Source organism: Giraffa tippelskirchi, chromosome X (genome assembly GCF_054371585.1).
Source record: "Giraffa tippelskirchi isolate mGirTip1 chromosome X, T2T-mGirTip1v1.2.pri, whole genome shotgun sequence".
NCBI lineage: Eukaryota > Metazoa > Chordata > Mammalia > Artiodactyla > Giraffidae > Giraffa > Giraffa tippelskirchi.
In genome coordinates this window covers 99,841,985-99,865,185 of record NC_137289.1, presented here as the reverse complement: position 1 = coordinate 99,865,185, position 23,201 = coordinate 99,841,985, and the positions used below count along the sequence as shown (strand labels likewise).

At 46.5% G+C, this 23,201-nt stretch overlaps 3 protein-coding genes across 19 annotated transcripts in view; 2 read left to right on the top strand and 1 right to left on the bottom strand.

Moving 5' to 3' along the window:
* Positions 1-2,334: 2,334 nt before the first annotated feature.
* HSD17B10 (hydroxysteroid 17-beta dehydrogenase 10) lies at positions 2,335-4,625 on the top strand. Of its 2 annotated transcripts, none has more exons than XM_081565453.1 (6): positions 2,335-2,378; positions 2,713-2,877; positions 3,486-3,650; positions 3,771-3,899; positions 3,979-4,060; positions 4,287-4,625. In XM_081565453.1, the coding sequence occupies exons 1-6, from the start codon at positions 2,352-2,354 to the stop codon at positions 4,475-4,477; spliced, it is 759 nt and encodes a 252-aa protein (XP_081421579.1). In that variant the 5' UTR covers positions 2,335-2,351; the 3' UTR covers positions 4,478-4,625. The 2 variants fall into 2 exon arrangements, with proteins under 2 accessions (XP_081421579.1, XP_081421577.1); XM_081565451.1 differs by having other exon boundaries at positions 3,979-4,087.
* A 148-nt stretch (positions 4,626-4,773) lies between these two features.
* RIBC1 (RIB43A domain with coiled-coils 1) lies at positions 4,774-18,737 on the bottom strand. The gene is made up of 8 exons (XM_081565450.1): positions 18,604-18,737; positions 18,201-18,272; positions 12,130-12,246; positions 10,982-11,063; positions 10,432-10,776; positions 5,918-6,036; positions 5,137-5,531; positions 4,774-5,020 (listed from the first exon to the last, which is right to left on the bottom strand). The coding sequence occupies exons 2-8, from the start codon at positions 18,207-18,209 to the stop codon at positions 4,939-4,941; spliced, it is 1,149 nt and encodes a 382-aa protein (XP_081421576.1). The 5' UTR covers positions 18,210-18,272; positions 18,604-18,737; the 3' UTR covers positions 4,774-4,938.
* Positions 18,738-18,957: 220 nt separating this feature from the next.
* Positions 18,958-23,201, top strand: part of SMC1A (structural maintenance of chromosomes 1A) — a 48,069-nt gene continuing 43,825 nt past the window's right edge. For 11 of the 16 annotated variants that reach the window (XR_014075775.1, XR_014075776.1, XR_014075774.1 and 8 more), the window contains exon 1: positions 18,958-19,125. Coding sequence is in view for 8 of the 16 variants with exons in the window: in XM_081565436.1 (XP_081421562.1) it covers positions 19,017-19,125 (109 nt within the window). In the remaining 8 variants the exon portion in view is untranslated. Of the gene's footprint in view, positions 19,126-19,407; positions 19,597-23,201 lie in introns of those variants that run through there. The other 5 variants (XM_081565444.1, XM_081565445.1, XM_081565446.1 and 2 more) reach the window with 1 other exon arrangement.

Sequence of the window (23,201 nt, the reverse complement as noted above, 5' to 3'; positions counted from 1 at the left end):
AGAATTGAAAAAATTTCGAATTCCAAAGCATATCTGGCCCCAAGTTTGGAAAAAGATGGTGGACCTGTAAGTACTATGCAGAGAATTCATATATGCAGTGTGTTGATTCAAAAACTGGCCCCTGAAAGGAAGGGCAAGGAGACACTGAAGAAAGAGGCAGGCCATTCCAGATTGGTAGGTGGCAGATTTAATGAGCAACGGAACTTCTAAGGTTTGTTCTGGGTGACCAAAAGACTAGTAGATCTCCACACCCATCTGCCAGAATCTTAAAAGGTTATATAGAGGTGTTTATGGGATTCTGTTAGGTTGTATTCAGTCCAGATGGTCTCAACAACACCTTACTCTCTCAAGGCTATGTCCTTGAAACAGCTCTAACTGTGGGAATAGTGAGCATATTCCAGGGACAGAAGAGGAGTATGGAGTGTCCCAATGCCTGGGTCCAGCTCTGTGGTCAACCTGAGGTTACGTCCTCTTGATGACATCTTCCAACACAATGGAATAGCAACTAAGTGGCTCACAGCTTGAGAGGTGAGGGAGAGGAGGCGACATTGAAGCTTAGTTCTGAATGACCAAACAATACCAACAACAGCAGCAACAAATACAATCATGCAAAGATCAGGAGAGCATTCCAGGCAGAGAGAATAGCTAATTCAAAGATGAACACAGCTGGGGCGGAAGGATAAATTGGGAGATTGGGATTAATATATACAAACTACTATATATAAAATAGCTTCCCTGGTGGCTCAATGGTGAAGAATCCACCAGCCAAGCAGGAGATGCAGGTTCGATCCCTGGGTCTTAGATCCTGGGAGAAGGCAATGGCAACCCACTCCAATACTTACTCTTGCCTGAGAAATCCCACAGACAGAGGAGCCTGGTGGGCTCCAGTTCATGGGGTCGCAAAAGAGTTGGACAGACCGAGTGACTAAACAACAACTTGTATAAAATAGACAACCAATAAGAAACTACAGTATAGCACAGGAAACTCAATACTCTGTAATCGCCTATATGGGAAAAGAATCTAAAAAGGTGTGGATATATGTTTATATATAATTGATTCACTTTGCTGTACACCCGCAACTAACACAATATTGAAAATAGACTATACTTCAATAAAAATTAAAAACAAAAGAAATGAACACAAAGAGGGCACTGTGGTTGGACAATATTTGGCTCCGTTAAGAGTGCTATCACTGAGGGATGGGGGCGCTTCATGTTGTCTGAAAGACTGTGAATCTGGTACTAAATCCTTTCATGGATATGGTGTAGTGACCATGAGTGTGGTAGTAAGTCAACATTTAGGAAGCCCAGAGGGAAGTCTTCCTGGGTGGGAACCCACGTAGGGAGGTACTTAAAATAAAGGAAATACACAGCTCAATGAGGCTGAAAATGTAGACTAAGGTTATGGTCTGAAGACCTTTGTTTGGGGAGAAGTATATAAAGAAGTCAGATTAGGTAGGCTCAGAATTATAATTAGGATACTGGTGAAAAGATGTTTTAGGGTGTTCTGGGTCTTAAACGACAGTCTCTGGTTGAGGTTCAATGTGAAATGTGTGATCTGGGCTTTGGGGTTTAAAATAGGTGTTAGACATAGAAGACAGTACCAAAGGCTCAAAGATGTTCTTTGCTTCTCTGCTTATGCCTCTTTGGGTTTGTGTTTCTCAGCAGCTCTCTCAGAATGTCGTTTTCTAGTTTCGCTTGTTATGGCTTTCCACATCTGTATCTCTGAGAACCTGTCGGTCATCTCTGTTCTTCTCAGTCTCTTCCTTAACATATTTCTCTGTATGTGGCTCTCACAATCACCACCTTTGGATATCCATGCCTGGGTTCTAGAATCTGGTTCTTTGTCCCTTCCTTTGTCTGTGTCTGTACTGAAATTATTTCTTTTTCCAACTGAACTTTCCAACTTTCCTCTCGGAAGGCATGAACCTTTTATTACTCCTCTGATTATTTTATTATTCCTCTATCATCCCTAGTGCTCCGCACAGAGACTGGCACATAGGAGTCTCTCCGATATGTTTACACTTGAATGGAGGCTATTTCCGAGGAGTAAGAAACACATTCTCAATCTCCTGTCCCCCTCCCCCCAGCACAGCTGCAGGCCTGACCAAACGCCCGGGGGTGTGGTAGTGTTGCGACGCGGTTATTCGTTGTTTTTCCGCGGGTGTAAAGACTCTCTGCCTGGATTTTGCCCCGGCCGGCCTTGCCCCCGAGGCGGGTGACGCATGAGGCCGGCGCCCACTTGTTTGGCTGAGCGGCGAACCGCCCGCCTCGCCGGCCCCGTCCCGCGGCTCCGCCCCGGCCAATCAGCGAGTGCCTGGCAGTCCAGCCGGTAGAGAGGCCTGAGCAAGATGGCGGCTGCATGTCGGAGCGTGAAGGTAAACGGGTTTTCGCCCCTTTGCACCCACTGGGACGGCGCAGCCGTAGACCCAGGGGGGAGATATCGGTGCTGGGAGAAAGCGTCACTCTTATCTAGGCCTGTTATTGCGACGGTGGGGCCCGGGAGGTGAAAGTCAACTCTCCGGGGCACGTGCATGTGGGGTGACTGAATGGCTGTCTGGGGATGAGACACCCAGAGGGTCCCATCGTTAAGATGAGGAGGCATATCTGGGTCAAGTCGCGGCGGTGACCGGGAGCCTCCCTCGCAGAAGCCTGGAGAATGGGTGAAGGTGGTCCGTACAGTGTAGTTGTTGACCGAGCTCTTCTTCACAGGGTCTGGTTGCCTTAATAACCGGTGGAGCCTCAGGCCTAGGCTTGGCCACAGCGGAGCGACTGGTGGGGCAGGGGGCCACTGCTGTACTTTTGGACCTGCCCAAGTCAGATGGGGAGGCCCAGGCCAAGAAGTTAGGGAAGAGCTGCGCCTTTGTCCCAGCCGACGTAAGTGGGGTTACCTCACCTCTCCCATGGGGTTCCTTTTCATAAGGGTGCCTGTCTATGTGGACAGTGGACCCATCTCCTTTTCCCTTTTGGTCTGAGCTGTTTTCATAAGCCTCTGGATAAAGAATTTCTGAAGCTGTGATTCACAACAGGGAGAGGGCGGGGAGGGAGGTTAGGGATTAGCCATATCAGAATCTCCTCAAGGAGATATGTAGAGTTTGAAAATGCATACTGTGCCCTGTAATTTTAATATTTACGAAGTCAAAAAACTTATCATGAAACAAACTACAGAAAGTAAAGCTTGATGAAATCATGTTAGCAAGTAGGGGTACCAAAAAAGCTAGTTTATCTTCATATCAATAATTCTCATAACTTATCTGATCCACAGCAGTTGAGAATCTCCAGGGGTATGTAAGTTTATCAAAAGAGGGTATAGATTTCAAAAATGTTTTGAAACACTGATCTGTAATACCTAACATTTTCACCTTGCTTACACAATTCTGTTGTCACTCAAAGACTGGACTTGCCCTGCTCCCCGCCCCCCCCACAAGATTTAGTGTTGTGTGTATGATGGTAGATGAATACCTTCTCCACTTTTCTCTTTGAAGGTGACCTCAGAGAAGGATGTGCAAGCAGCCCTGACTCTAGCAAGAGAAAAGTTTGGCCGTGTGGATGTGGCAGTCAACTGTGCAGGCATTGCAGTGGCCAGCAAGACATATAACTTAAAGAAGAGCCAGGCCCATACCTTGGAGGACTTTCAGCGAGTTATCAATGTAAGGCCTTAGAGGTTATCCAGGGGTAGTAGTAAAAAGTATCTGACTGTGAGTGTCCCCACACCCACAAAAGGCTACCTCTGCTTCAAGTCCTATACCATGTCTCTACTGGTCCTCCAGGTGAATCTCATAGGCACCTTCAATGTGATCCGCTTGGTGGCTGGTGAGATGGGCCAGAATGAACCAGACCAGGGAGGCCAACGTGGTGTCATCATCAACACGGCCAGCGTAGCTGCCTTTGAGGGCCAGGTGTGTGAGTAGGGGCAAGGCTTGTACCTTGGTGACTTGTTGGGGGTCCTGCTCCCTATGACCTCCACTCCCTCTCCAGGTTGGACAAGCTGCATACTCTGCTTCCAAGGGGGGCATAGTGGGCATGACACTGCCCATTGCTCGGGATCTGGCTCCCATGGGTATCCGGGTGATGACCATTGCTCCAGGTAGACATATCCCCTCCCTGCCACACCTGGGATTGGGTGGGATCTGTGGGCAATTGAGCAGGGAAAGTATCTACCATCTAAACAGCGGTAGCCTTCTATCTCTGGACATAGGGAAGCACCACAAGTAGAGTTACGGTGAGGAGGGACCAGGTAAATATGAAGGTGAGGGTGGGTCTCTGATTCTTGCTGTCTTATCTAGGCCTATTTGGCACCCCGCTGTTGACCACCCTCCCAGATAAAGTGCGCAACTTCCTGGCCAGCCAGGTGCCCTTCCCCAGCCGACTTGGTGACCCTGCTGAGTATGCTCATCTGGTACAGGCCATCATCGAGAACTCATTCCTCAATGGAGAAGTCATCCGGCTGGATGGGGCCATCCGCATGCAGCCTTGAAGGGGGAAGGCAGAGAGAACACAGGCTCCTCTGTCCCTCCCCCTCCTGGAGTGCTCTACTCCAGCTTGGAAGGAAGCCCAGTAGCCATTTTGTAACCTCTGCCTATCAGTCACCCTGTGTGCCTAATAAAGTCTCTGTTTCTCACGGAGGAGTGAGTAGCACTGTGTGCTGGGGGAGGTGGCATGGGGAAGAAATGTGAATGGGTGAAGACTGACAGGGGTGGACGCTCAGAACCCATGGGTGGGGTGGGAATGGCAGTACCTTAAACCTTTTGTGTTCTATTACAACATGTAACCTTGATTTTAATGAATAACTTTATTACCCAGGGTCAGAGGTGGGGTACTGGCTCAGCTCTCTCCCACTGGGAAATGGATTGGGGAGAGGGGGTCTGCAGCATTTTTCTCTCTGACTGTTAGCTTCTGTGAGCTTGATGGTGGAGGTGGGAGAGGACCATCCTGAGCTCAGCGGCTGTTGGTATTGAATTGCAGATGATATTGGGCTGTAGGTTGATTGGTATAGATTACTGAATTCAGATAATTCTGCCTGTGAAAGAAATACAGAGGCCCTCAGTTAATGGGCTTTCCCTCTCTCCCTGGCCCTTGCCATCTCTCCCTACCCTCCCTTGGCATTCATCCTTGCTGCCACCCCCTAGAACTCACTGGGCTTTTTGCTCCATAGCCAGCTGCTGGTTGAAGGAGCCCAGTCCCCTCCGAAATTCAGCACACAGCTCCCTTTCCTGCTCTTCTAGCTCCATTGCTGCCTGGGCCAAGTTCATGGCCTGGCTTTCCCATTTGGCATCCAGTGCTTGTTCAGCTTGGCGCTGTGCTTCCTTTTCATGGCGCTGTGTCTCCTGTACTTTCTTGATGGTGGCTCTCTGCTCTGGAGTCATGCCCTTCCAGCAATAGGGCAGGACCCTCTGGGGAGCCACAGGGTTTTGGGCAACCTGGGGGTTCTCAGTCAGTAGGTCACTTGTGATCTGGTTCTGGACCTCCACGAGGTTCGCCTCCTGTTGGCGCTGATGCTCATGGCGCCGCTGCTTAGCCAGCTCAGCTGCCTGGTGGGGTCCCCGAATGTGAGCTTTTGGATGCCCAACCTCAGGGAGCTCTCAGTCACGGGGAGGGGGAGACATGGCCCTACTCTCCCCCATCTCAGGGAGAGAAGGAAGAGATACTGCATGGCCTTTGAGTGACTTAAGGTGGGGGAAGGGGTGGAATGGGCAGGGAACTCCTCTGCCCTCTGGAAGCCCTTAGACTGAGGCTGGGGAAGGGAGAGCAGTGTTCTGTTCTCAGGTCATCCTGAGCCTGGAGGTGGGGAAGGGGACCTCCTGCCCTAAGAGGGCCCTAGAGTGAAGGGGGAAGTCCCCAGGTAGATGAGAGGGCTGGTTTGATCAGTAGATTGGGGAGAGCCTGGTGCCCTGGATGGCTCTTATGCCGTACATACCTGGGCTTTGTTGGCATTGGCCGTGGCAGCCATCATGGCTATGCGGCAGGACTCCTCCAGCTTGGCCAGTTGAGCGGCCCGCATGTTTATAGCTTGGCGTAGCTGGTCATCGAGCATGTCTACACAAAGAAATATGGCCAGGGCACTGTCATTCAGCCATCTGTTCAGCAAGCTTTGTGAATGTATGCTTTTATGTATGTGCAAGCTATGTTTATGTATGTTTGGGAGTGGGGTAATGTCCTCATTGCAGGGATGTGTGGAAGCAGCTACTCTTTGGGGCTAGGGATAATAAAAGTGACAGCCACAAGGATTTCTCAGGTGCCTCACTGAAAGATGTCTCCAATGGACCTGGGTCTCAATGCCAGCTCTGTTGCTTCAGAGCTGTGTGATCTGGGGAAATTATTTCATCTTTGAGCTTCAGACTAAGGACCAGGCTGCAGGCATAGCATGAGCGAAAGTATTCAAAGTGCTTCAGTCCAGCTACAGTGGTCTCCATGCTGTTACTAGAACATGCCAGACATTTCTGCCTTAGGGATTTGTAATAAATGTTGCTCTTGTCTCATGTTCTTTTGCTTCCTTCAGGTCTTTGCTCACTTTGCTCCTCAGTGAGGCCTTCTGTCTTTCCTACCTAAAATTGCCACCTGCCTGACCCCAACATTTATCCTCCTCCTCTGATTTATTTTTCTCCCTAGCATTTATCACCATCCAATATACCTTACATTTTACTTAATTATTTTTGTCTATTGCCTGTCTCTCTCCTCACTACAAGGTAACCTTTGTAAAAGTGGGGACGTTTGTCTGTTTTATCCACTACCATACACTAGCACTTATATCAGAGCCTGGTACATAGTGGGTGCTCGGTAAATATCAAATAAGGAAGTGAAGAAACAGCATGATTTGTATCTTAAATTACAAGTAGTCTGCTCTTGCTGGAGCATAAAATACAAGTGGCTAGGGAGCTCTACAGGGGCCAGGCTAAGGACTGGAAACTTGACCCTGAAGGTGATGGCAAATATGGAAGGATTTTAAGTAAGGGGGGTGACATGGTTAGATTTGCATTTTAGAAGGCTCCTTTTGGTGCCAGTATAGAGGACAGTGAGGCTAGTGGGAGACAGTGGAGGTAGGAAAGCCATCTTGGAGGCTATGGCAGTAGGCCGGCTGAGAGGGCTGAAACCAGGCCAGTGATGCAAAGGATGCAGGGGAAATACATGGAGGTTTCATCAGCAGAATTTGATGGATTGGATTAGGGAGTAAGGGAGAGCAAAAGACTTGGATGCTTCCCAGGGTCCTGGCTGGGATGACTCCGTGCATGATGTGGCCACCTCTGGAACTAGAGGATACAGAATGCAGAGCAGGTTAGGGAGCACTGATGAATTCTCTTTTGGAAGCTGAATTGGAAGTGGTCAGCAGCCACCTGGATATCTGACTGTGCAGGTAAAGAGTCCTCAGCATATTAGTGGTGATGTGGTAGCCGAAACCAGAATGAGGGTCGAGGGTACCTGAGGCAGTTATGCAGGGTAAAGAGAGTAGTGTGCCAAGGACAAAGTCTCTAGAAAGAGGAGGAATCCACAAAGTGTAGACAGAAGAGGAATGATCGGAGAGCTATAGCAGAATATGCTGTCACAGAAGCCAAGGAAGAGAGAGGTTTAAGAAGAAACAAATGCAATATTGTAAAGTTAAAAAATAAACTAATTTAAAAAAAATAAAAAAAAATAAGGAAGATGTGATAAGAGTCAAGTGTAGCAAGAAAGTCCAAGTAAAGGAGAAAAGACTGAACAGAGCCTCTTGTACCTGATAACACAAAGGGCATTGATGATTTTTGTAAGAGTAGTGTCAGTGCAGGTGTGTGGGGAGAAATGAGATCTCAGGAGTTGAAGTGTGACTGGAAAGTTAGGAAGGAATGACAGCAAGTGGAGACAGATTTTTCAAAAAGTATGGCTGTAAAGGAAAAGAGCTAGCTTATAGCATCTAGAGGAATCAGAATGGAGAGAGGCTTTTGTTTTATTCTTAAGGAGGGTTAAACAGGGACTTCCCTGTTGGTCCAGTGGTTAAGAATCTTGCCAGTGCAGGGGACACAGGTTCAATCCCTGGTCTGGGAAGATTCCACGTGCCTCAGGGCAACTGGGCCCATGTGCCACAACTACTGAAGCCGTGCACCCTAGAGCCCATGCTCTGCAACAAGAAAAAGTGCTCGCACAGCAATAAAGACCCAGCACAGCCAAAAAGAAATAAAAATTTTAAAAAGTTTTTAAAAAGAAGGGTTAGACATAAGCATGTTTACAGCCTTCACAGAATATGGCCAGTGGAAAGTGTTGAGAACCTCAGGGCCAGGGTGTACCTGAGGGAGCACAGCCTGCATGGGAGGCAGGGGGAAAGGGGTCCAGAGCATAGGCTGAAGGCTTGGCTCTGGAGAGGCACAAGGACAGACTTTGGAGACAACGGCAGGGGAAGGGAGGATAGGGGCGCCTGGTTTCATTTCGGTCTTCATAGCAACTCAAAGAGGAAAGGTCACCCCATGTTTCCAGATGAGGTCCAGAGGTGAAGTAAAATGCCTAAGGTTACATAGCCAGCACGTAGTAAGTTAGAATCCAGCTCTCTCAAGGAATCAGCTCATGCTCCTTCCATGACACTATACAGACTCTCCCCCAGCATTCTGCTGTTCTGTTGCCTAACTCTACTTTCTTGTACACCTGCCTGCTGTCACTAGGTAGCTGGCCCCTGGTGCCACTGCAGCTACTTTGACAAAAATCACCAAATACTCCTAATTTCTCAATCTAATAGGTTTCTTTTCCTATCTGAACTTCTCTGAGGGCATTTGACATTATTGATGACTCCCTCTCTGAAACTTCTCCCTTGGCCCCTGAGTCCCCATTTTCTCATGGTTACAGAACAAGTATGGTGTAGCAATCAAAAGTGTGGGCTCTGGAGCCAACCTGCCACCTGAGTTCACTTCCCCCCTCCATGACCCACTAGCTGTATGACTTTGGGCAACTTATTTAATATCTCTGTTCTTCAGTTCTTTCAGTTTCCTCCACAGAAAATAGGGATATTACTAGTACTTGCCTCATAGGGTTGTTGAAGATGAAATGAGTTAATACATGGTAGAAAGCTTGGCACAGTGTCTGGTACACAGTAAGTACTCAATAAAGGTTAGCTCTTCCTCTTGCTACCCACTCTGCCTAGAATGGCCTTTTCTCATTCTCATTCTCTGCCTTGCCAAAATTGTACCCAGCTTTCTAAAATTTGGTTCCTGACAGCTGGCCTGTGCCAACCCCCTACCGTCCCTCCCTTCCTCTGTGAGAACTGACACTCCCATCTTGATGTTCCCTCCATGTCCTATGGGCTTCCCTCATAGCTCAGTTGATAAAGAATCCGGCTGCAATGCAGGAGACCCCGGTTCAATTCCTGGGTTGGGAAGATCCTCTGGAGAAGGGATAGGCTACCCACTCCAGTATTCTTGGACTTCCCTTGTGGCTCAGCTGGTAAAGAATCCGTCTTTAATGTGGGAGACCTGGGTTCGATCCTTGGGTTGGGAAGATCCCCTGGAGAAGGGAAAGGCTACCCACTCCAGTGTTCTGGCTTGGAGAATTCCATGGACTGTATAGTCCATGGGGTTGCAAAGAGTCAGACACAACTGAGTGATGTCCTAAATATATATCTCTATCACAGTACCTGTCGTAGTACCTAACACAATGTTAAAGCATAGATATTTGCTGGTAAATAACTTGTGCATGTATTTTTTCCTTTTACTCTAAACTGATTTTCTGGAAGTCATGGTTCTGTGGGTTCCTGGAGGGCAGGGTGCCTGTGTTGTTTATTTTGGTCTTCAGTTGTTCATTCAGTGATGATTTGATTGAACTCCTGACACTGGCAGGCAATGTACTAGGTAACTGGGATATAGAGGTGGAAACGAGAGGCGTGGTTCATCTTCAGTGAGCTGACATTTTGGGGGAGAAAGATATTCCACAAATACCTCTATGGTAAGTGGTATAACAAAACAGCGTGCTACAATAGGGGTGGTTTTAAAGGTGAGTAGTGTGAGTAGGTAAGAGATGGTCCTTGCCCTTACTCTAATGGAAGAGGGGAACATGGCCACAGATGTCAGAGTAACAGTAGCCACTGGGTATTGTAGCAACTATTGTACTGATGCTTGTGCTTTACTTACAGCGTCTCATTTCATTCTCACATGAGCTGTGTGGTATGGATAATTTCCTCATTTTAAAGATAAGCAAACTGAAGCACAGAGAGGAGGATTCATTTGCCCAAACTAGCTAGTAAGTGGCAGGATCATTAGGTTTGTCTTTACTCTCCTGTCTCCAGGTAATGGAGTGCCAGGCTGATCAGGGATCAATGGCTACACTGTCAGTTGATGAAGGAGGTTGGGACCTGCTCAGTCTAACCTTTCAGCGTCAGCCCTTATGTGAAACTGGACCTGCTCACACAGTTCTGGTCTTCAGCTCAGGATGGCTCCCCACTAGGCCTCAGGCCATAGCCTGGAGGGCCTCGCTGCTTACCTGCACAGTTCTCATCAACTCTGGCTTGCTGTTGCTCTTGTAGCTGCCTCTGCAGGCTGTATTGGAACTGCTCCTGCTGCATTCTCAGACATGCGGCCCTCTCCAGATCTTCCCCAGGGAAGTACTGCAGGCTGGGTAGGCCACAGTAGGGAGCACTGTCACCAAGATAAGCTGGAAACCCCCTCCAGAGTTGGTCTGAATCCCAGAAGTCAAATTCACGCCTGTTCTTGAGTTGCTGCCTCTGTTCTCTAAAGTTTTGGATTTTCTTGGCCAGCCGACGTGTCCGTTCTGCCTGTTCCTTCTCTAGCATTTGAGCCACCAGATCATACTGCACCTGGTTGGTACCTGGGGGTGGTGGGTAGGGGCATGGAGAAGGCCGCACAGGAGAGAGAGCCTATTCAGCACAGCCACTGCTCCCAAAGGCCCATCTGGTTTGTCTTACCACACCCCCTAGACCTCAGGCCGCACTCCAGAGCAGAACTGCCCTGCCTTAGCCCACTCAGGTCCTTGCTTTTCCCCCTTGGCTGGCCTCTGGCCTTGGGCTTTTTACCATAAGCTGCCTCCTTGCTCCGTTCTGTTGCCTCCTGAAGCTTTCGTTCTTCCACCTGGTTGTTCAGGGCTTCAACATCCACCTGATCCCAAAGAAATAGGCTAAATCAAGGTAGGAGCCCAGCAGTGGGCCTTGAATGCTCTAACACAGACTGCTCAGAATTTACCTGCCTCAAAATCCTCCTATAGGATCCCCAGTATCTACTGGACAATGTCCCACCATCTCACTATGGTTTGTAAATCCCTCAGTGGTCTAGCCTCTGCCTCCAGCCTCATCTCACCCTCTTCCCTTCTCCCACCCTCAGGAGCTCTGCTTACAGTTCTCTACATATCTTATGCTGTTTCATACTGATAGCCTTTGCTCCAGCAGCTCCCTCCACTTGGAACACTCTTTCCTCCCCTTACCCAAACTCCTATTCATCCCTTAAGACCAGCTGAGACTTTCCTGATCCCTCCAGCAGATGCTACTCCCATAGAACCTAGGACCCACTATCCACATTACCTTGAACTTTGCCTCTATTGTCTCCTAGGCTGTGAGCTTGCTAAGGGCAGAGACTGGGCCTTAGTCAGCTTTGTGTCCCTATTGCCTAACCCAGTGCTTGGCACAGAACAGGCCTTGAAACGTTTGCCAACTAGATCTCAAGTCACACCACTCATTCACCCACCCAGCAATCTATTTTTTTCTTAAACTATCAATATTTTCTCTTTATTTTGATTATAATTCATTTAAAACATTTCAAAATAGTGCAAAAGGGAATACAGTTTAGTGAAGAGTAAGTGTCCCTCCCATCAGTTACCAGTTTCTTATGTAGCCTTCCAGAGAGTTTCGGCATATGTATGAGATACCAAATATTTTTTATAGACTTCTTTTGGCTCCATTTACTTGTCTCTTGAGAACCAGACCACTTGGCCCAGAGTTGACTGGAAAAGAGTCAGCTGTCACTGGCTCCTCTTCCCCTGCACCTCTAGGCCCCTTTATCAGGCCCTCACCACACGTGGGGGTGGGTGCCTTTTTCCCTTCCTCCTTCCTTTATAACCCTGCAGTCTGCTCGAGTCAAGGAGGAGCTGTGATGGGCACGGCTATATTCCTCTCCTGGTGTAAGAATGAGGTGACCCCTGGTCCAGAGAAAGTCCCCACTGCCCACTCACCCCTATGACTCTGGTCCGCACATTGAAGAATCGACTCTGTCGCTCCTTTTCTCGATTTCTTCTAGCTTCGATGGCTGCCACCTCCTTGGGATCTGGTTGTACATCTCCCTTATACATCTGGAGCAAGGGCGAATTGGATGGCCAATCAGTGCTAACCATCATACTTGACTATACCCCCACCCCCATTCCTTTCTCCCCACAGTATCTTACCAGTTATTGATTCCTACTGATTTTACTTCCTGACATATTTCATATCTGTGTTCTCCATCTCTGCTGTCGCAACCCTAAATCAGGCCTCACAAGCTGGTGCCAGATAATGTTCCCAGGAACCTCACTAGCCTCCCTTACTCCAGTGTTAGGCTCTCTACTGCTTCTCTGCCTTGGCTACCAAAGTGATTTTTCTGAAAGCAAATCTGACCATGGCACACCTCAGCTTAAAACCTTTGAAAGCATCTGTAAAGCAAGTGGGCTTCCCAGGTGACTCAGTGGTTAAGAATCCACCTGCCAGTGCAGGATATGCAGGAGGGAAGATCCCCTGGAGGAGGAAATGGCAGCCTGCTCCAGTATTCTTGCCTGGAGAATCCAATGGATGGTGGAGCCTGGTGGGCTACAATGAGTTGAACACAATTGAGCACACACGCATGGCATAAAGCAAATGGTTCCCCAATGTTTTTGATTTATGAGTCTTCATTATCTGATTCCTGCTCACTTTTCCAAGTCTCAAACTGATTTACAACATCCCTTTTGCATTATGCTCTATTTCGTTTTTTCTGTTTCAGTAAATGCCACCACCATTCCCCCTTTATTTTTATTCCTTATGCTGTAGTCAAATTAAAGGCTTAAATTTGCCTGTATTCCTTTGTATTTTGGGAAGCCCAGCCAAAGCCACAGCCAAAATCTCTTTTGCTAACATAACTCTGATCACGTCTTGCACCTGCTTAAAATCCACCACTGGCTTCCTACCACGCTTAGAATTAGATCCAAACCCCTTACTGTGGGCTTTCAAGATCCGGTTCCTGCACACCTCTCCAGTTCATCTCATGCCTCCCTCTTCCTTGTTTACTGTTCTCCAGGTATGCTGGCTTCCTATCAAGTCCTCCAACACTACAACTGTTCCCACCTCAGGGCCTTTGTACACTGCATTCCTTTGTTTGGAACACCATTCCTCAACTCCTCCAACAGCTAGTTCCAACCTCGCTCGTTCATTGTCTAACCATTTTGTAACGAAAATATTTGATGCACACAGGGGAATTATATATAAGCCATGCATGATAAAAGAGACCCATGAACCAACTCCCCAGTTAAGAAATAGAACATGATCAATACTATTTAAGTGTCTAATGTCTGTTCTCCCTCATCCTTACCCTAAGAATAACCACTATCCAAAAATGTCACCATTCCCTTAGTAATATGCACTAATATACCCTATGTGTGTATGATTCCCTAAACAATATTTTAAAACATTTTGTCTTGAAACTTGATGGAGTATCACACAGTATGCATTCTTCTGCATCTTGCTTTTTTCACCTATGTTCATTTATCAATTAACAAATATTCATGAAGTGCCTACTGACACATGAAGTGCCTCCCTTAAGCGTTTGAGAGACATCAAGGAGCAAAAGTGACAAAATCTGAGTCCTTGTGAAAGTTACCTTCTAGTGGGGAGAGACAAGACTAGAGAGAGTACATTAAATAGTTTGTAAGAAGATGATCAGTGCTTTGGGAAAAAATATAGAGCAGGATAAGGGGAATTGGAAGTGCTAAGGAAATGGGGAGAGTGTTGCAATTTTAAATATGGAAGTCAGGGGAGGCATAACTGGGAAAGAAATACTTGAAGAAGGTGAGGGAGTCTCCTATGCGATAACTAGGAGGAGTGCACTGCAGGCAGAGGGAACAAATGCAGAGGCCTTAAGATGAACACAAGAGATACACACACATTCAAGGGGACAACAGGGAGGCAAGTGTGTGAATGAAGGAGGAGTGGGAAATAACATTCGATTGGGTGGGGAGATGCAGAGCATGTAGGACTTCACAGACCATTGTAAAGGCTGCAGCTTCTACTCAGAGAAATGGGCAGCCATTGGGGGATTTTGAGCAGTGGGAGTAATGTGTCCTGTCTGATTTGTAAAGGATTGCTCTGGCTGCTGTGTTAAGAATAGACTGGAGGGGATGGAAGGGGAGGCTAGAGGCAGGGAGACCAGACAGGAGGCTATTGCAGTTGTTCAGGCAAGCGATGATGATCACGCCAGGTTAGTAGCAGCAGATGTAGGGAGAAGTGGTCAGATTCTGGATATATTTTGAAGGCAGAGCCAACAGGGCTTCCTGATGGATTGGGTGTCCTGTGAGGAAGCAGTGTTAAGAATGACTTCAAGGATTTGGGCTGCGGCAGTCAAATGTGTTGCTATCAACTAAATAGTCTGTATGGGGAGAATACAATAGGATGAGAATCTGGAGATTGGTTTTGGAAGTGTTGAGTTTGAGAGGTCGATACCCATTGATAGATACAGATAGTATGGAAAATTTTGTTATTTTTCAAAAAGATTTGCTATTGGGAATTCTCTTGCTGTCCAGTGGTTAGGACTCTGCACTTCCACTGCAGGGGGCATAGGTTTGATCCCTGGTGGGGAACTAAGATCTCACAAGGCCCCAAAAAAGTTTTTTTTGCTGTTCCTCCTTATAGGATTCTATATTCTTATCATATTGCCCTCACAATTAGCCACATAATCTGCTTTGCCCTCTGGAAAGTGAGAATTGACAGTGTCATTCCTAAGCAGAACTAAGAGCCATTAAGTGATGGCCATGTTCTCGCTTTACTGCCGTGAGACCAGCAATGTCCCAGGTGAGGGCTGTCCCTTCAGCCTTGGTCCTGGAGTGAAGACAGAGCAGAGATGTAGCCAACCCACAATGGACAAGAAGCAAGAGTGAGAAACCTGTCTTTATGAGCTGCTGAGACTTAGAAACATTTTTTAAGAGTTTATTTGGGCAAAAAACAAATTGGGCACTGCCAAACCAGAAGTGGTTAAGAGCTTAAGGAAAGATGTTTAAAGAGATGGAAAACAAGGAAATTATTTGATTGGCTATAGCTGAAGTGCTTGTTTTATTTGAGAAGGCCTAGTTGACTGTGTTTGGATTGGTTGTCCTTAGGGTTTGTTTTTTTTTTTTAATAGTTTTTAAAGGTTACTTCCCATTTACCATTAGTACAAAGTATTGGTTTTATTCCCCCTGATGTACAATACATAGGCTGAGCCTATCTTACACCCAATAGTTTGTACCTCCCACTCTCTTACCCCTATAGTACCCTGCCCCCATCACTGGTAACCACTAGTTTGTATCTGTAAGTCTGCTCCTTTTATATTATATTCACTAGTTTGTTGTATGTATTAGCTTCCACATATAGCCGCTAAGATTTTGAGGTTGTTTGTAACCTCAGCATAATTCAGCCCGTCCTGACTGATACAAGGAATCTAAAGCTATGAGGCAGTAAGAGATCTCTAAGGTACTCTAGGTGGATAAGAATGCCTCAGGGGAGAGGAGGAGCCAGCACTGGAGGCTGAGTGGCCAGTGAAGTGAAGTGAAGTGTGAAAGTCGCTCAGTTGCTTCAGGCTCTGTGAGGTGGAATGGGCTAAAAACTGGAGTTCCCTGTCTGACAAGCTGAGTGAAGAAAGTGCTTTTGGTGGTACATATACACAATGGAATATTACTCAGCCATTAAAAAAAAAATACATTTGAATCGGTCCTATTGAGATGGATGAAACTGGAGCCCATTATACAGAGTGAAGTAAGCCAGAAAGAAAAACACCAATACAGTATACTAATGCATATATATGGAATTTGAAAAATGGCAATGATAACCCTATATGCGAGACAGAATAAGAGATACAGATGCATAGAACAGTCTTATGGACTCTGAGGGAGAAGGTGAGGGTGGGACGTTCTGGGAGAATAGCATTGAAACATGTATATTGTCATGTGTGAAACAGAACACCATTCCATGTTCGATGCATGAGACAAATGCTCAGGGCTGGGGCAATGGGATGACCCAGAGGGATGGGATGGGGAGGGAGGTGGGAGGGGGGTCCAGGAAGGGGAACACATGTAAACCCATGGCTGATTCATGTCAATGTATGGCAAAAACTACTACAATACTGTAAAGTAATTAGCCCCCAACTAAAATAAATAAATTTATTTAATAAAAAAAATAATAAAAAAATTAAAAAAACTATTCTTTAAAAAGAAGAAAGTGCTTTTGGGAGGAGAGAGTGGGCAACTGATGATGGGTTAAATAAGATGAGGACTGAGAACTGACTGATTTGAAGGGGAGGGTTGCTTCTGACCTTGATGAGAACATTTTTGGTGGGGCCTGACTGAAGTGGGTTCAAGAGACTAGGACTCTGCAGCACAAACAATCCAGTTTGTTTAATTGCCAAAAAAAGAGGAACTTGTAGATTAAGAGAGATATATATACAGCTGGAAAAGTGTCCCTAGCATATGCCTAGAAGTGGAAGTGCTGGATCATAGGGCATCAGCCTATTTAAACTTTACAAGATAACGTTGTTTTCCAAGAAGACTGCACCAATTTATACTTTCACTATAGCGTATATAAACTCTAGCTACCCTACATCCTCAGCAACACTTTATGTTACAGACTTTTCAATTTTTGCCAACTTGTGGGTATAAAGTTATAATTATCAATTTTAATTGGCATTTTCCTTATTGCTGATGAGGTTGCAACATCTTTTCATGTGTGTTTTGGGCATTTTTTCTTTCTCTTCTGTGAAGTACCCATTCATATCTTTTGTTCATTAAAAAAGTTTGTCCTTTTCTTATTAATTTTAAGAGTTTCTTATGTATTCTGCACACCAATCATTTCTTAGTTTACCTGTGGCAAACATCTTCAATTTGTGGCCTGTGTTTTCACTTTATTTTATAATAATTTATGTTAACCGATACATACAGAGGAAAATGGTTAACACATATAAGTTATGAAGTACAACAACAAAATGAACACCTGCAAACCCTCCACAGAACCCAGATTGATACTTTAGAAGCTTTTTGTGTGTACTTATCATCTTTTCACTTTATGTTATAATTTGGAGGAATTTGAATGCAGTCAAATTTACCAATCTTTTCCTTTAAGTTCAGAAGTTTTTATCATTTAAGAAATCCCCTGAGGTGATAAAGATAATCTCCTAAAATTTCTAAAGTTTCGCTTTTCTCATTTAAGTTTTTAATCTATTTGGGAATTGCATTTTGTATATGGTGTGAGAAGTAGGGATACAATTAGATTTTCTCTCCAAAAAGCTACCTTTCATCGTCTTAAATGGAAGTTACTGTTGTTGTTTAGTTGCTAAGTCCTGTCCGACTGTTTTGCCACCCCAAGGTGTAGCCTGCCAGGCTCCTCCATTTATGGGATTTCTAGTTCCTGTCCATTATGAGATTGCTGTCCTTTGGTCATTTTATCCCCTCAGCTTGATCACGCCAGTTTCTCCCAACTGAACTTCATTTACTCGATTCCATCAACCAGGCTTTCTCACTTTTCTGGACTTGTCCTAAGACTCTTCCCAGCCTCCAGACATCGTTTAAAAAATAGTTACAGGAATGGCTGTAGCAGCCACCAGACCCTTTCCATGTCTAAGTCTAAGCACTGACGCCAGCTTGCTTACATTCCATCTGTCACCACAATATAAGGTCAAACTGAAGGGGAAGATTCCACAGACAGCTTCTTGAACTGCTAACGTCATGGCTTAGTAATGAGCAGGTAATAAGGTGATGGGGGATGATGGGATGGAGCAGAGGGATAGAAAAGATGGGAAACAGGGGAAAGGGACAGAAAGGTCAGGGGCGGGGAGGGGGAAAGAGGAAGGAGGGCAACAGGGCGGTTGATAGGGGTGGAGGACAGAACAGAGCAAAGGAAGGGAAGCAAGGGACTAGGCAGAGGGGGGATGAAGAGGAGGGAATGGGATGGGAGTGAAGCATGAAAAGAGAGAGAAGAAGAGGGGGAAGGGAAGAAGGATAAGAGGTGGAGAGCACAGGCTTAGGGACCCTGACTCCCAGGGGTTCACACAAAATACCTTTCTCATCAAGGAGTCCTAATTGTGAAGCTCCCAGGTTAGGTCCAAGACTATAGCGGCAGTATCTGAACTCTGCTTGGAGAAAAAGGAGGGAGGCGGGGGTGGGGGGATAGGGGTAGTACCTCTGGCCACAGTTTTCCCCAGCCTGCATCCCATCCCCGTCGCTCCAGAGTTCCCTCGTCTCCATTCACACCCCATCCCCCTTAACACCCTATCCCATGTATAACTCCACCCCACTCCAATTCCAACCTACTCTGCCCTCAGCAAGATTTGAGCTCCTCTAACACGGAATCCTCCTGCTGGCCCCTCCTTCCTCCCCTCCCTGGGATCACTCCAATTCCCGACCCTTTTCTTGTTTGAACCCTTCCCGCCGGCCAGGCAAAAGCCGCAGCCGAGCTCCCACCTTCCTCTTGCCCTGGAGGGCATAACCCTCCTGTGACTTCTGACTTGTCTCAGCAAGGGTCGGCCTCGTCAGCCAGCTTTCCGGGATCCCCAAACCTGCAGACACCTCACTGCACTGCTTGCCTCCTCAACTACGAGGTTGCATTGCCAAGCAACAAGAAAAGGAGGCGGGGACCGAACGCCAGTCGTAACCTCGCGCCTTGGCAACCGATCATCAAAACCGCCACATCAGTCCGAATGCCCCGCCCCTTGATTCCCGCCCGCGCCGGAAGTCGAAAATCCCGTTAGGCCTGGACTTATTCTCGCGAGGTTTGCTGTCCGCCCGGCCTGCACTGCGGTGTTTCCCGCGCCGGCTATCCCAGTTGGCGGGCGAACGGTGCGGCCTTTCTTAGCGCCGGCGGCGCTGCCGCAGTCATGGGGTTCCTGAAGCTGATTGAGATCGAGAACTTTAAATCGTACAAGGGTCGGCAGATTATCGGACCATTTCAGAGGTTCACCGCCATCATTGGACCCAATGGCTCTGGTGAGATAAGCCCGGCTGCGGCCCTGCGCACGTCCCAGCCTGGACCCCCTATCCGGCAGCAGAGTAGTACAACCCAGCCTTTGCAACCTGAAATGTCGCGAACCCTAGCAGGTTCCTTGCCCTTCTAAGGGGTTCGATGCGGACCCGCTTTTCCCCCTCGGGTGCTCTGATGCGAACCTCTTCCCCAGGTGTCAGTTGCCCGCTCTTTGCGTGACCCCCGTCCCGGCCTGAGTGGTACGGGCCGAGCCGCGTACGTTACCCCGCCCACTGCCCCCTGCTTCCAGAAGTGGCGCGTCCGGAGCAGGCTTCCAGTCGCGGGCCACGCATTTCCTCGCCGGCGCAGCTGCATCCGGCTCCCACACATTGTTTGAACCATCGGGAAGATGTGGGACCGCTCGTGGCCCTCTCCTGGCCTCTGGGCCAAATAGTATACTTCTGCTTCATCCCAGCGCCTCCTCCCGCCTCGCGTTGGTACACTCCAATTCCTTTTTTTTTTTTCTTTTGTCTTTTAAAAACTTCTCTGGAGGGGGCACTTTTTAATTTCGAACTCCGTGCTCCAGTCTCGGTAGTGCTTGGGGTCTTGAACCCCCCATCCTCAACTGAGAAGTGGGGATGCCTCGAATTCGCCCCTTTCCTACCTCTGAGACCGTCAAAAGTCAGAACTCTTTAGCTTGTCAAATTTATTGAATGTTTACTGCTTTATTAGAATTTATTCAATCAAGGTGCTGTGGAAACAGCGGAGAATAGAATAAGCCATGCTTTCAGAGAACTTATATTTCGAGGGGATAGACGATAATAAAGGAGAAAAGTAAGTTATTTTTTGGCTGTGATAAGTGCTGTGCAGGAAATTAGATTGATGTAATAAAGTGATGATGTGATAAGTGACTCGAACGGCTCTTTAGGAAGAGTGGTCATTTAGTTAACAGTACTGTATTGTATATTTCAAAATTGCTAAGAGTAGATCTTAAAAAAGTCACAAGAAAAATATTAACTGTGAGGTGACGGATGTTAACTTACTGGGGCAGCCATTTTGCAATATCTACAAATACGGAATCATATTGTACACCTGAAACTAATACAGTGTTGTATGTCAGTTCAGTTCAGTCGCTCAGTCGTTGTTGACTCTTTGCAACCCCATGGACTGCAGCACGCCAGGCTTACCTGTCTATCACTAACTCCCTGAGCTTGCTCAAACTCATGTCCATCAAGTTGGTGATGCTATCCAACCATCTTATCCTCTGTCATCCTCTTCTCCTCTTGCCTTCAATCTTTCCCAGCATCAGGGTCTGGGTCTTTTCCAGTGAGTCAGTTCTTCGCATCAGGTGGCCAAAGTATTGGAGTTTCAGCCTCAGCATCAGTCCTTCCAATGAATATTAAGGACTGATCTCCTTTAGGATTGACTGGTTTGATCTCCTTGCAGTCCAGGGGACTCTCAAGAGTCTTCTCCAACACCACAGTTCAAAAGCATCAATTCTTCAGTGCTCAGCTTTCTTTATGGCCCTATTCTTGCATCCATACCGTACTAACAGGAAACATAGCTTTGACTACACGTTGGCAAATAATGTCTCTACTTTTTAATATGCTGTCTAGGTTGGTCATAGCTTTACTTCTAAGGAGCAAGCATGTTTTAATTTCACGCTGCAGTCACCATCTGCAGTGATTTTGGAGCCCCCCAAAATAAAGTCTGTCACTGTTTCCATTGTCTCCCCATCTATTTGCCATGAAGTGATGGGACCGGATGCCATGATCTTCGTTTTTTGAATGTTGAGTTTTAAGCCAACTTTTTCACTTTTCTCTTTCACTTTCATCAAAAGGCTCTTTAGTTCTTCGTTTTCTCCCATAAAGGTGGTGTCATCTGTGTATCTAAGGTTATTGATATTTCTCCTAGCAATCTTGATTCTAGCTTGTGCTTCATCCAGCCTGGTATTGCCCATGATGTACTTTGCATATAAGTTAAATAAGCAGGGTAACAATATACAGCCTTGACATACTCTTTCCCAAGTTGGAACCAGTCTGTTGTTATATTTCCGGTTCTGACTGTTGCTTCTTGACCTGCATACAGATTTCTCAGGAGGCAGATAAGGTGGTCTGGTATTCCTATCTCTTGAAGAATTTTCCACAGTTTGTTGTGATTCACACAGTCAAAGGCTTTGGCATAGTCAGTGAAGAAGGGTAGATATTTTTCTGGAAGTCTCTTGCTTTTTCTGTGATCCAACAGATGTTGGCAATTTGATCTCTGGTTCCTTTTGCCTTTTCTAAATCCAGCTTGAACATCTGGAAGTTCTCAATTCATGTACTGTTAAAGCCTAGCTTGGAGAATTTTGAGCATTACTTTGCTAGCATGTGAGATGAGTGCAATTGTGCGGTAGTTTGCACATTCTTTGGCATTGCCTTTCTTTGGGATTGGAATGAAAACTGACCTTTTCCAATCCCGTGGCCCCTGCTGAGTTTTCCAAATTTGTTGGCATATTGAGTGCAGCACTTTAACAGCATCATCTTTTAGGATTTGAAATATCTCAACTGTTCAATCTTGTTAAAACTGGGGGGGAAAGGAAAAAGGAAGAAAGGGCAGTCAGGTGAAGCCTCTATTTCATACCTAAATTCCCTGTCTCTAAATTATACACCAAGGATTCCTCCTGTCTGCCTGCATTAGCTATCTCTTTGGAATCCTCCTGTGTTCCTCCACCTCAGAGGTGTTCTAGCTAAATCACTTCCTAGCCTGAGGGACTGCCCTTGTTGAAGTAGCTCTAACTGATGACCTTGCCTAGATTTCGCTCTCAATTAAGCAGGGTTTCTCTATAGCAGCACTATTGGCATTTCCAGTGAGATAATTCTTTGCTCTGGAGTCCATCCTGTGCATTGTAAGATATTTAGTGGCTTCCTAAGCTTTTACCCACTAGGTGACAGCACCACCCCCCATGACTCAGGTGTGATAATCAAAAATGTCTCTAGACATTACCAAATTGTCCCCTGGGGGGAGGGGCAAAACCACTCCACTCCCCCCCATCTTCTTAGATGGCTAATGCTTGAAGTTCCATTGCAGTTTCTTAGGGTTTTGGTGTGGTGGCCCCTGTGGAAAGAGCCAGGATGCACCTCTTGGCATTCAGTCCCCTCAACATGGGTAAATTTGTATGCGCAAGTATTCCAAAAAAAACCCTTGGTCTGACTGACCCTCCCTTACCTGTTCTTTAGTGTGCAACTCACAAGACTTTCCTTGATTCCCTTCAGTGAATTTCTGCTCTAGACACCTGGTACATGTTAACTTTTATTCTGTCTTGAATTCATGGTATATATTTTGGTATCTTCACCATTGGCCTGTGGAGTTCCCCAAAGAAGACATTCCTTGAAACATTGTATCATTGTTAAGATCATAATGCATGTTATAAAAATGTTTACAATATTGAATGGTTGCAGGTAGGGAGGCCTTTGATTGTGTAATGTTCTTGTCATCCTTGGAGAGCATGGGAGAAGCCCAAAGGTTGGAAATGGGTTGCCTAAAAGACTGACTCCTCATCTGCATGTTGTGCTAGTCCTGCTGTGATGAGGGAAACCAAGCTAAGAGTCCAGACCTGGTTTGGATAGGATAGGATTGTCATTTATTGAGCACCCACTATGTGACAAGTATCAGTACTTTACTTATTGGGACATTTTACATTTAAATTCTCACAGTGACCCTAGGAGGGAGGGTCATTATCTTTGTTTTATAGATGAGAATACTGAGGCACAACAGTTTGTCATCACCTGCACACTTAATTCTCAGAGCCAGGATCACAACCTGTGCCTGTCACATGTGTGCTGCTACCACTCCCACAGAGAACTATGTGCCAAGCACTGCTTACCCATGAGTCATGTTTTTAAGATTTTCCAGGTGAGGGAAAGGAAAGTCAACTAAATGTTAGTTGCTCAGTCGTGTCTGACTCTTTGCAACCCCATGGACTGTAGCCTGCCAGGCTCCTCTGTCCATAGACTTTTCAGGCAAGAATAGTGGATTAGATTGCCATTCCCTTTTCTAAGGGATCTTCCCAACCCAAGGATCAAACCCAGGTCTCCTGCATTGCAGGCAGATTCTTTACCGA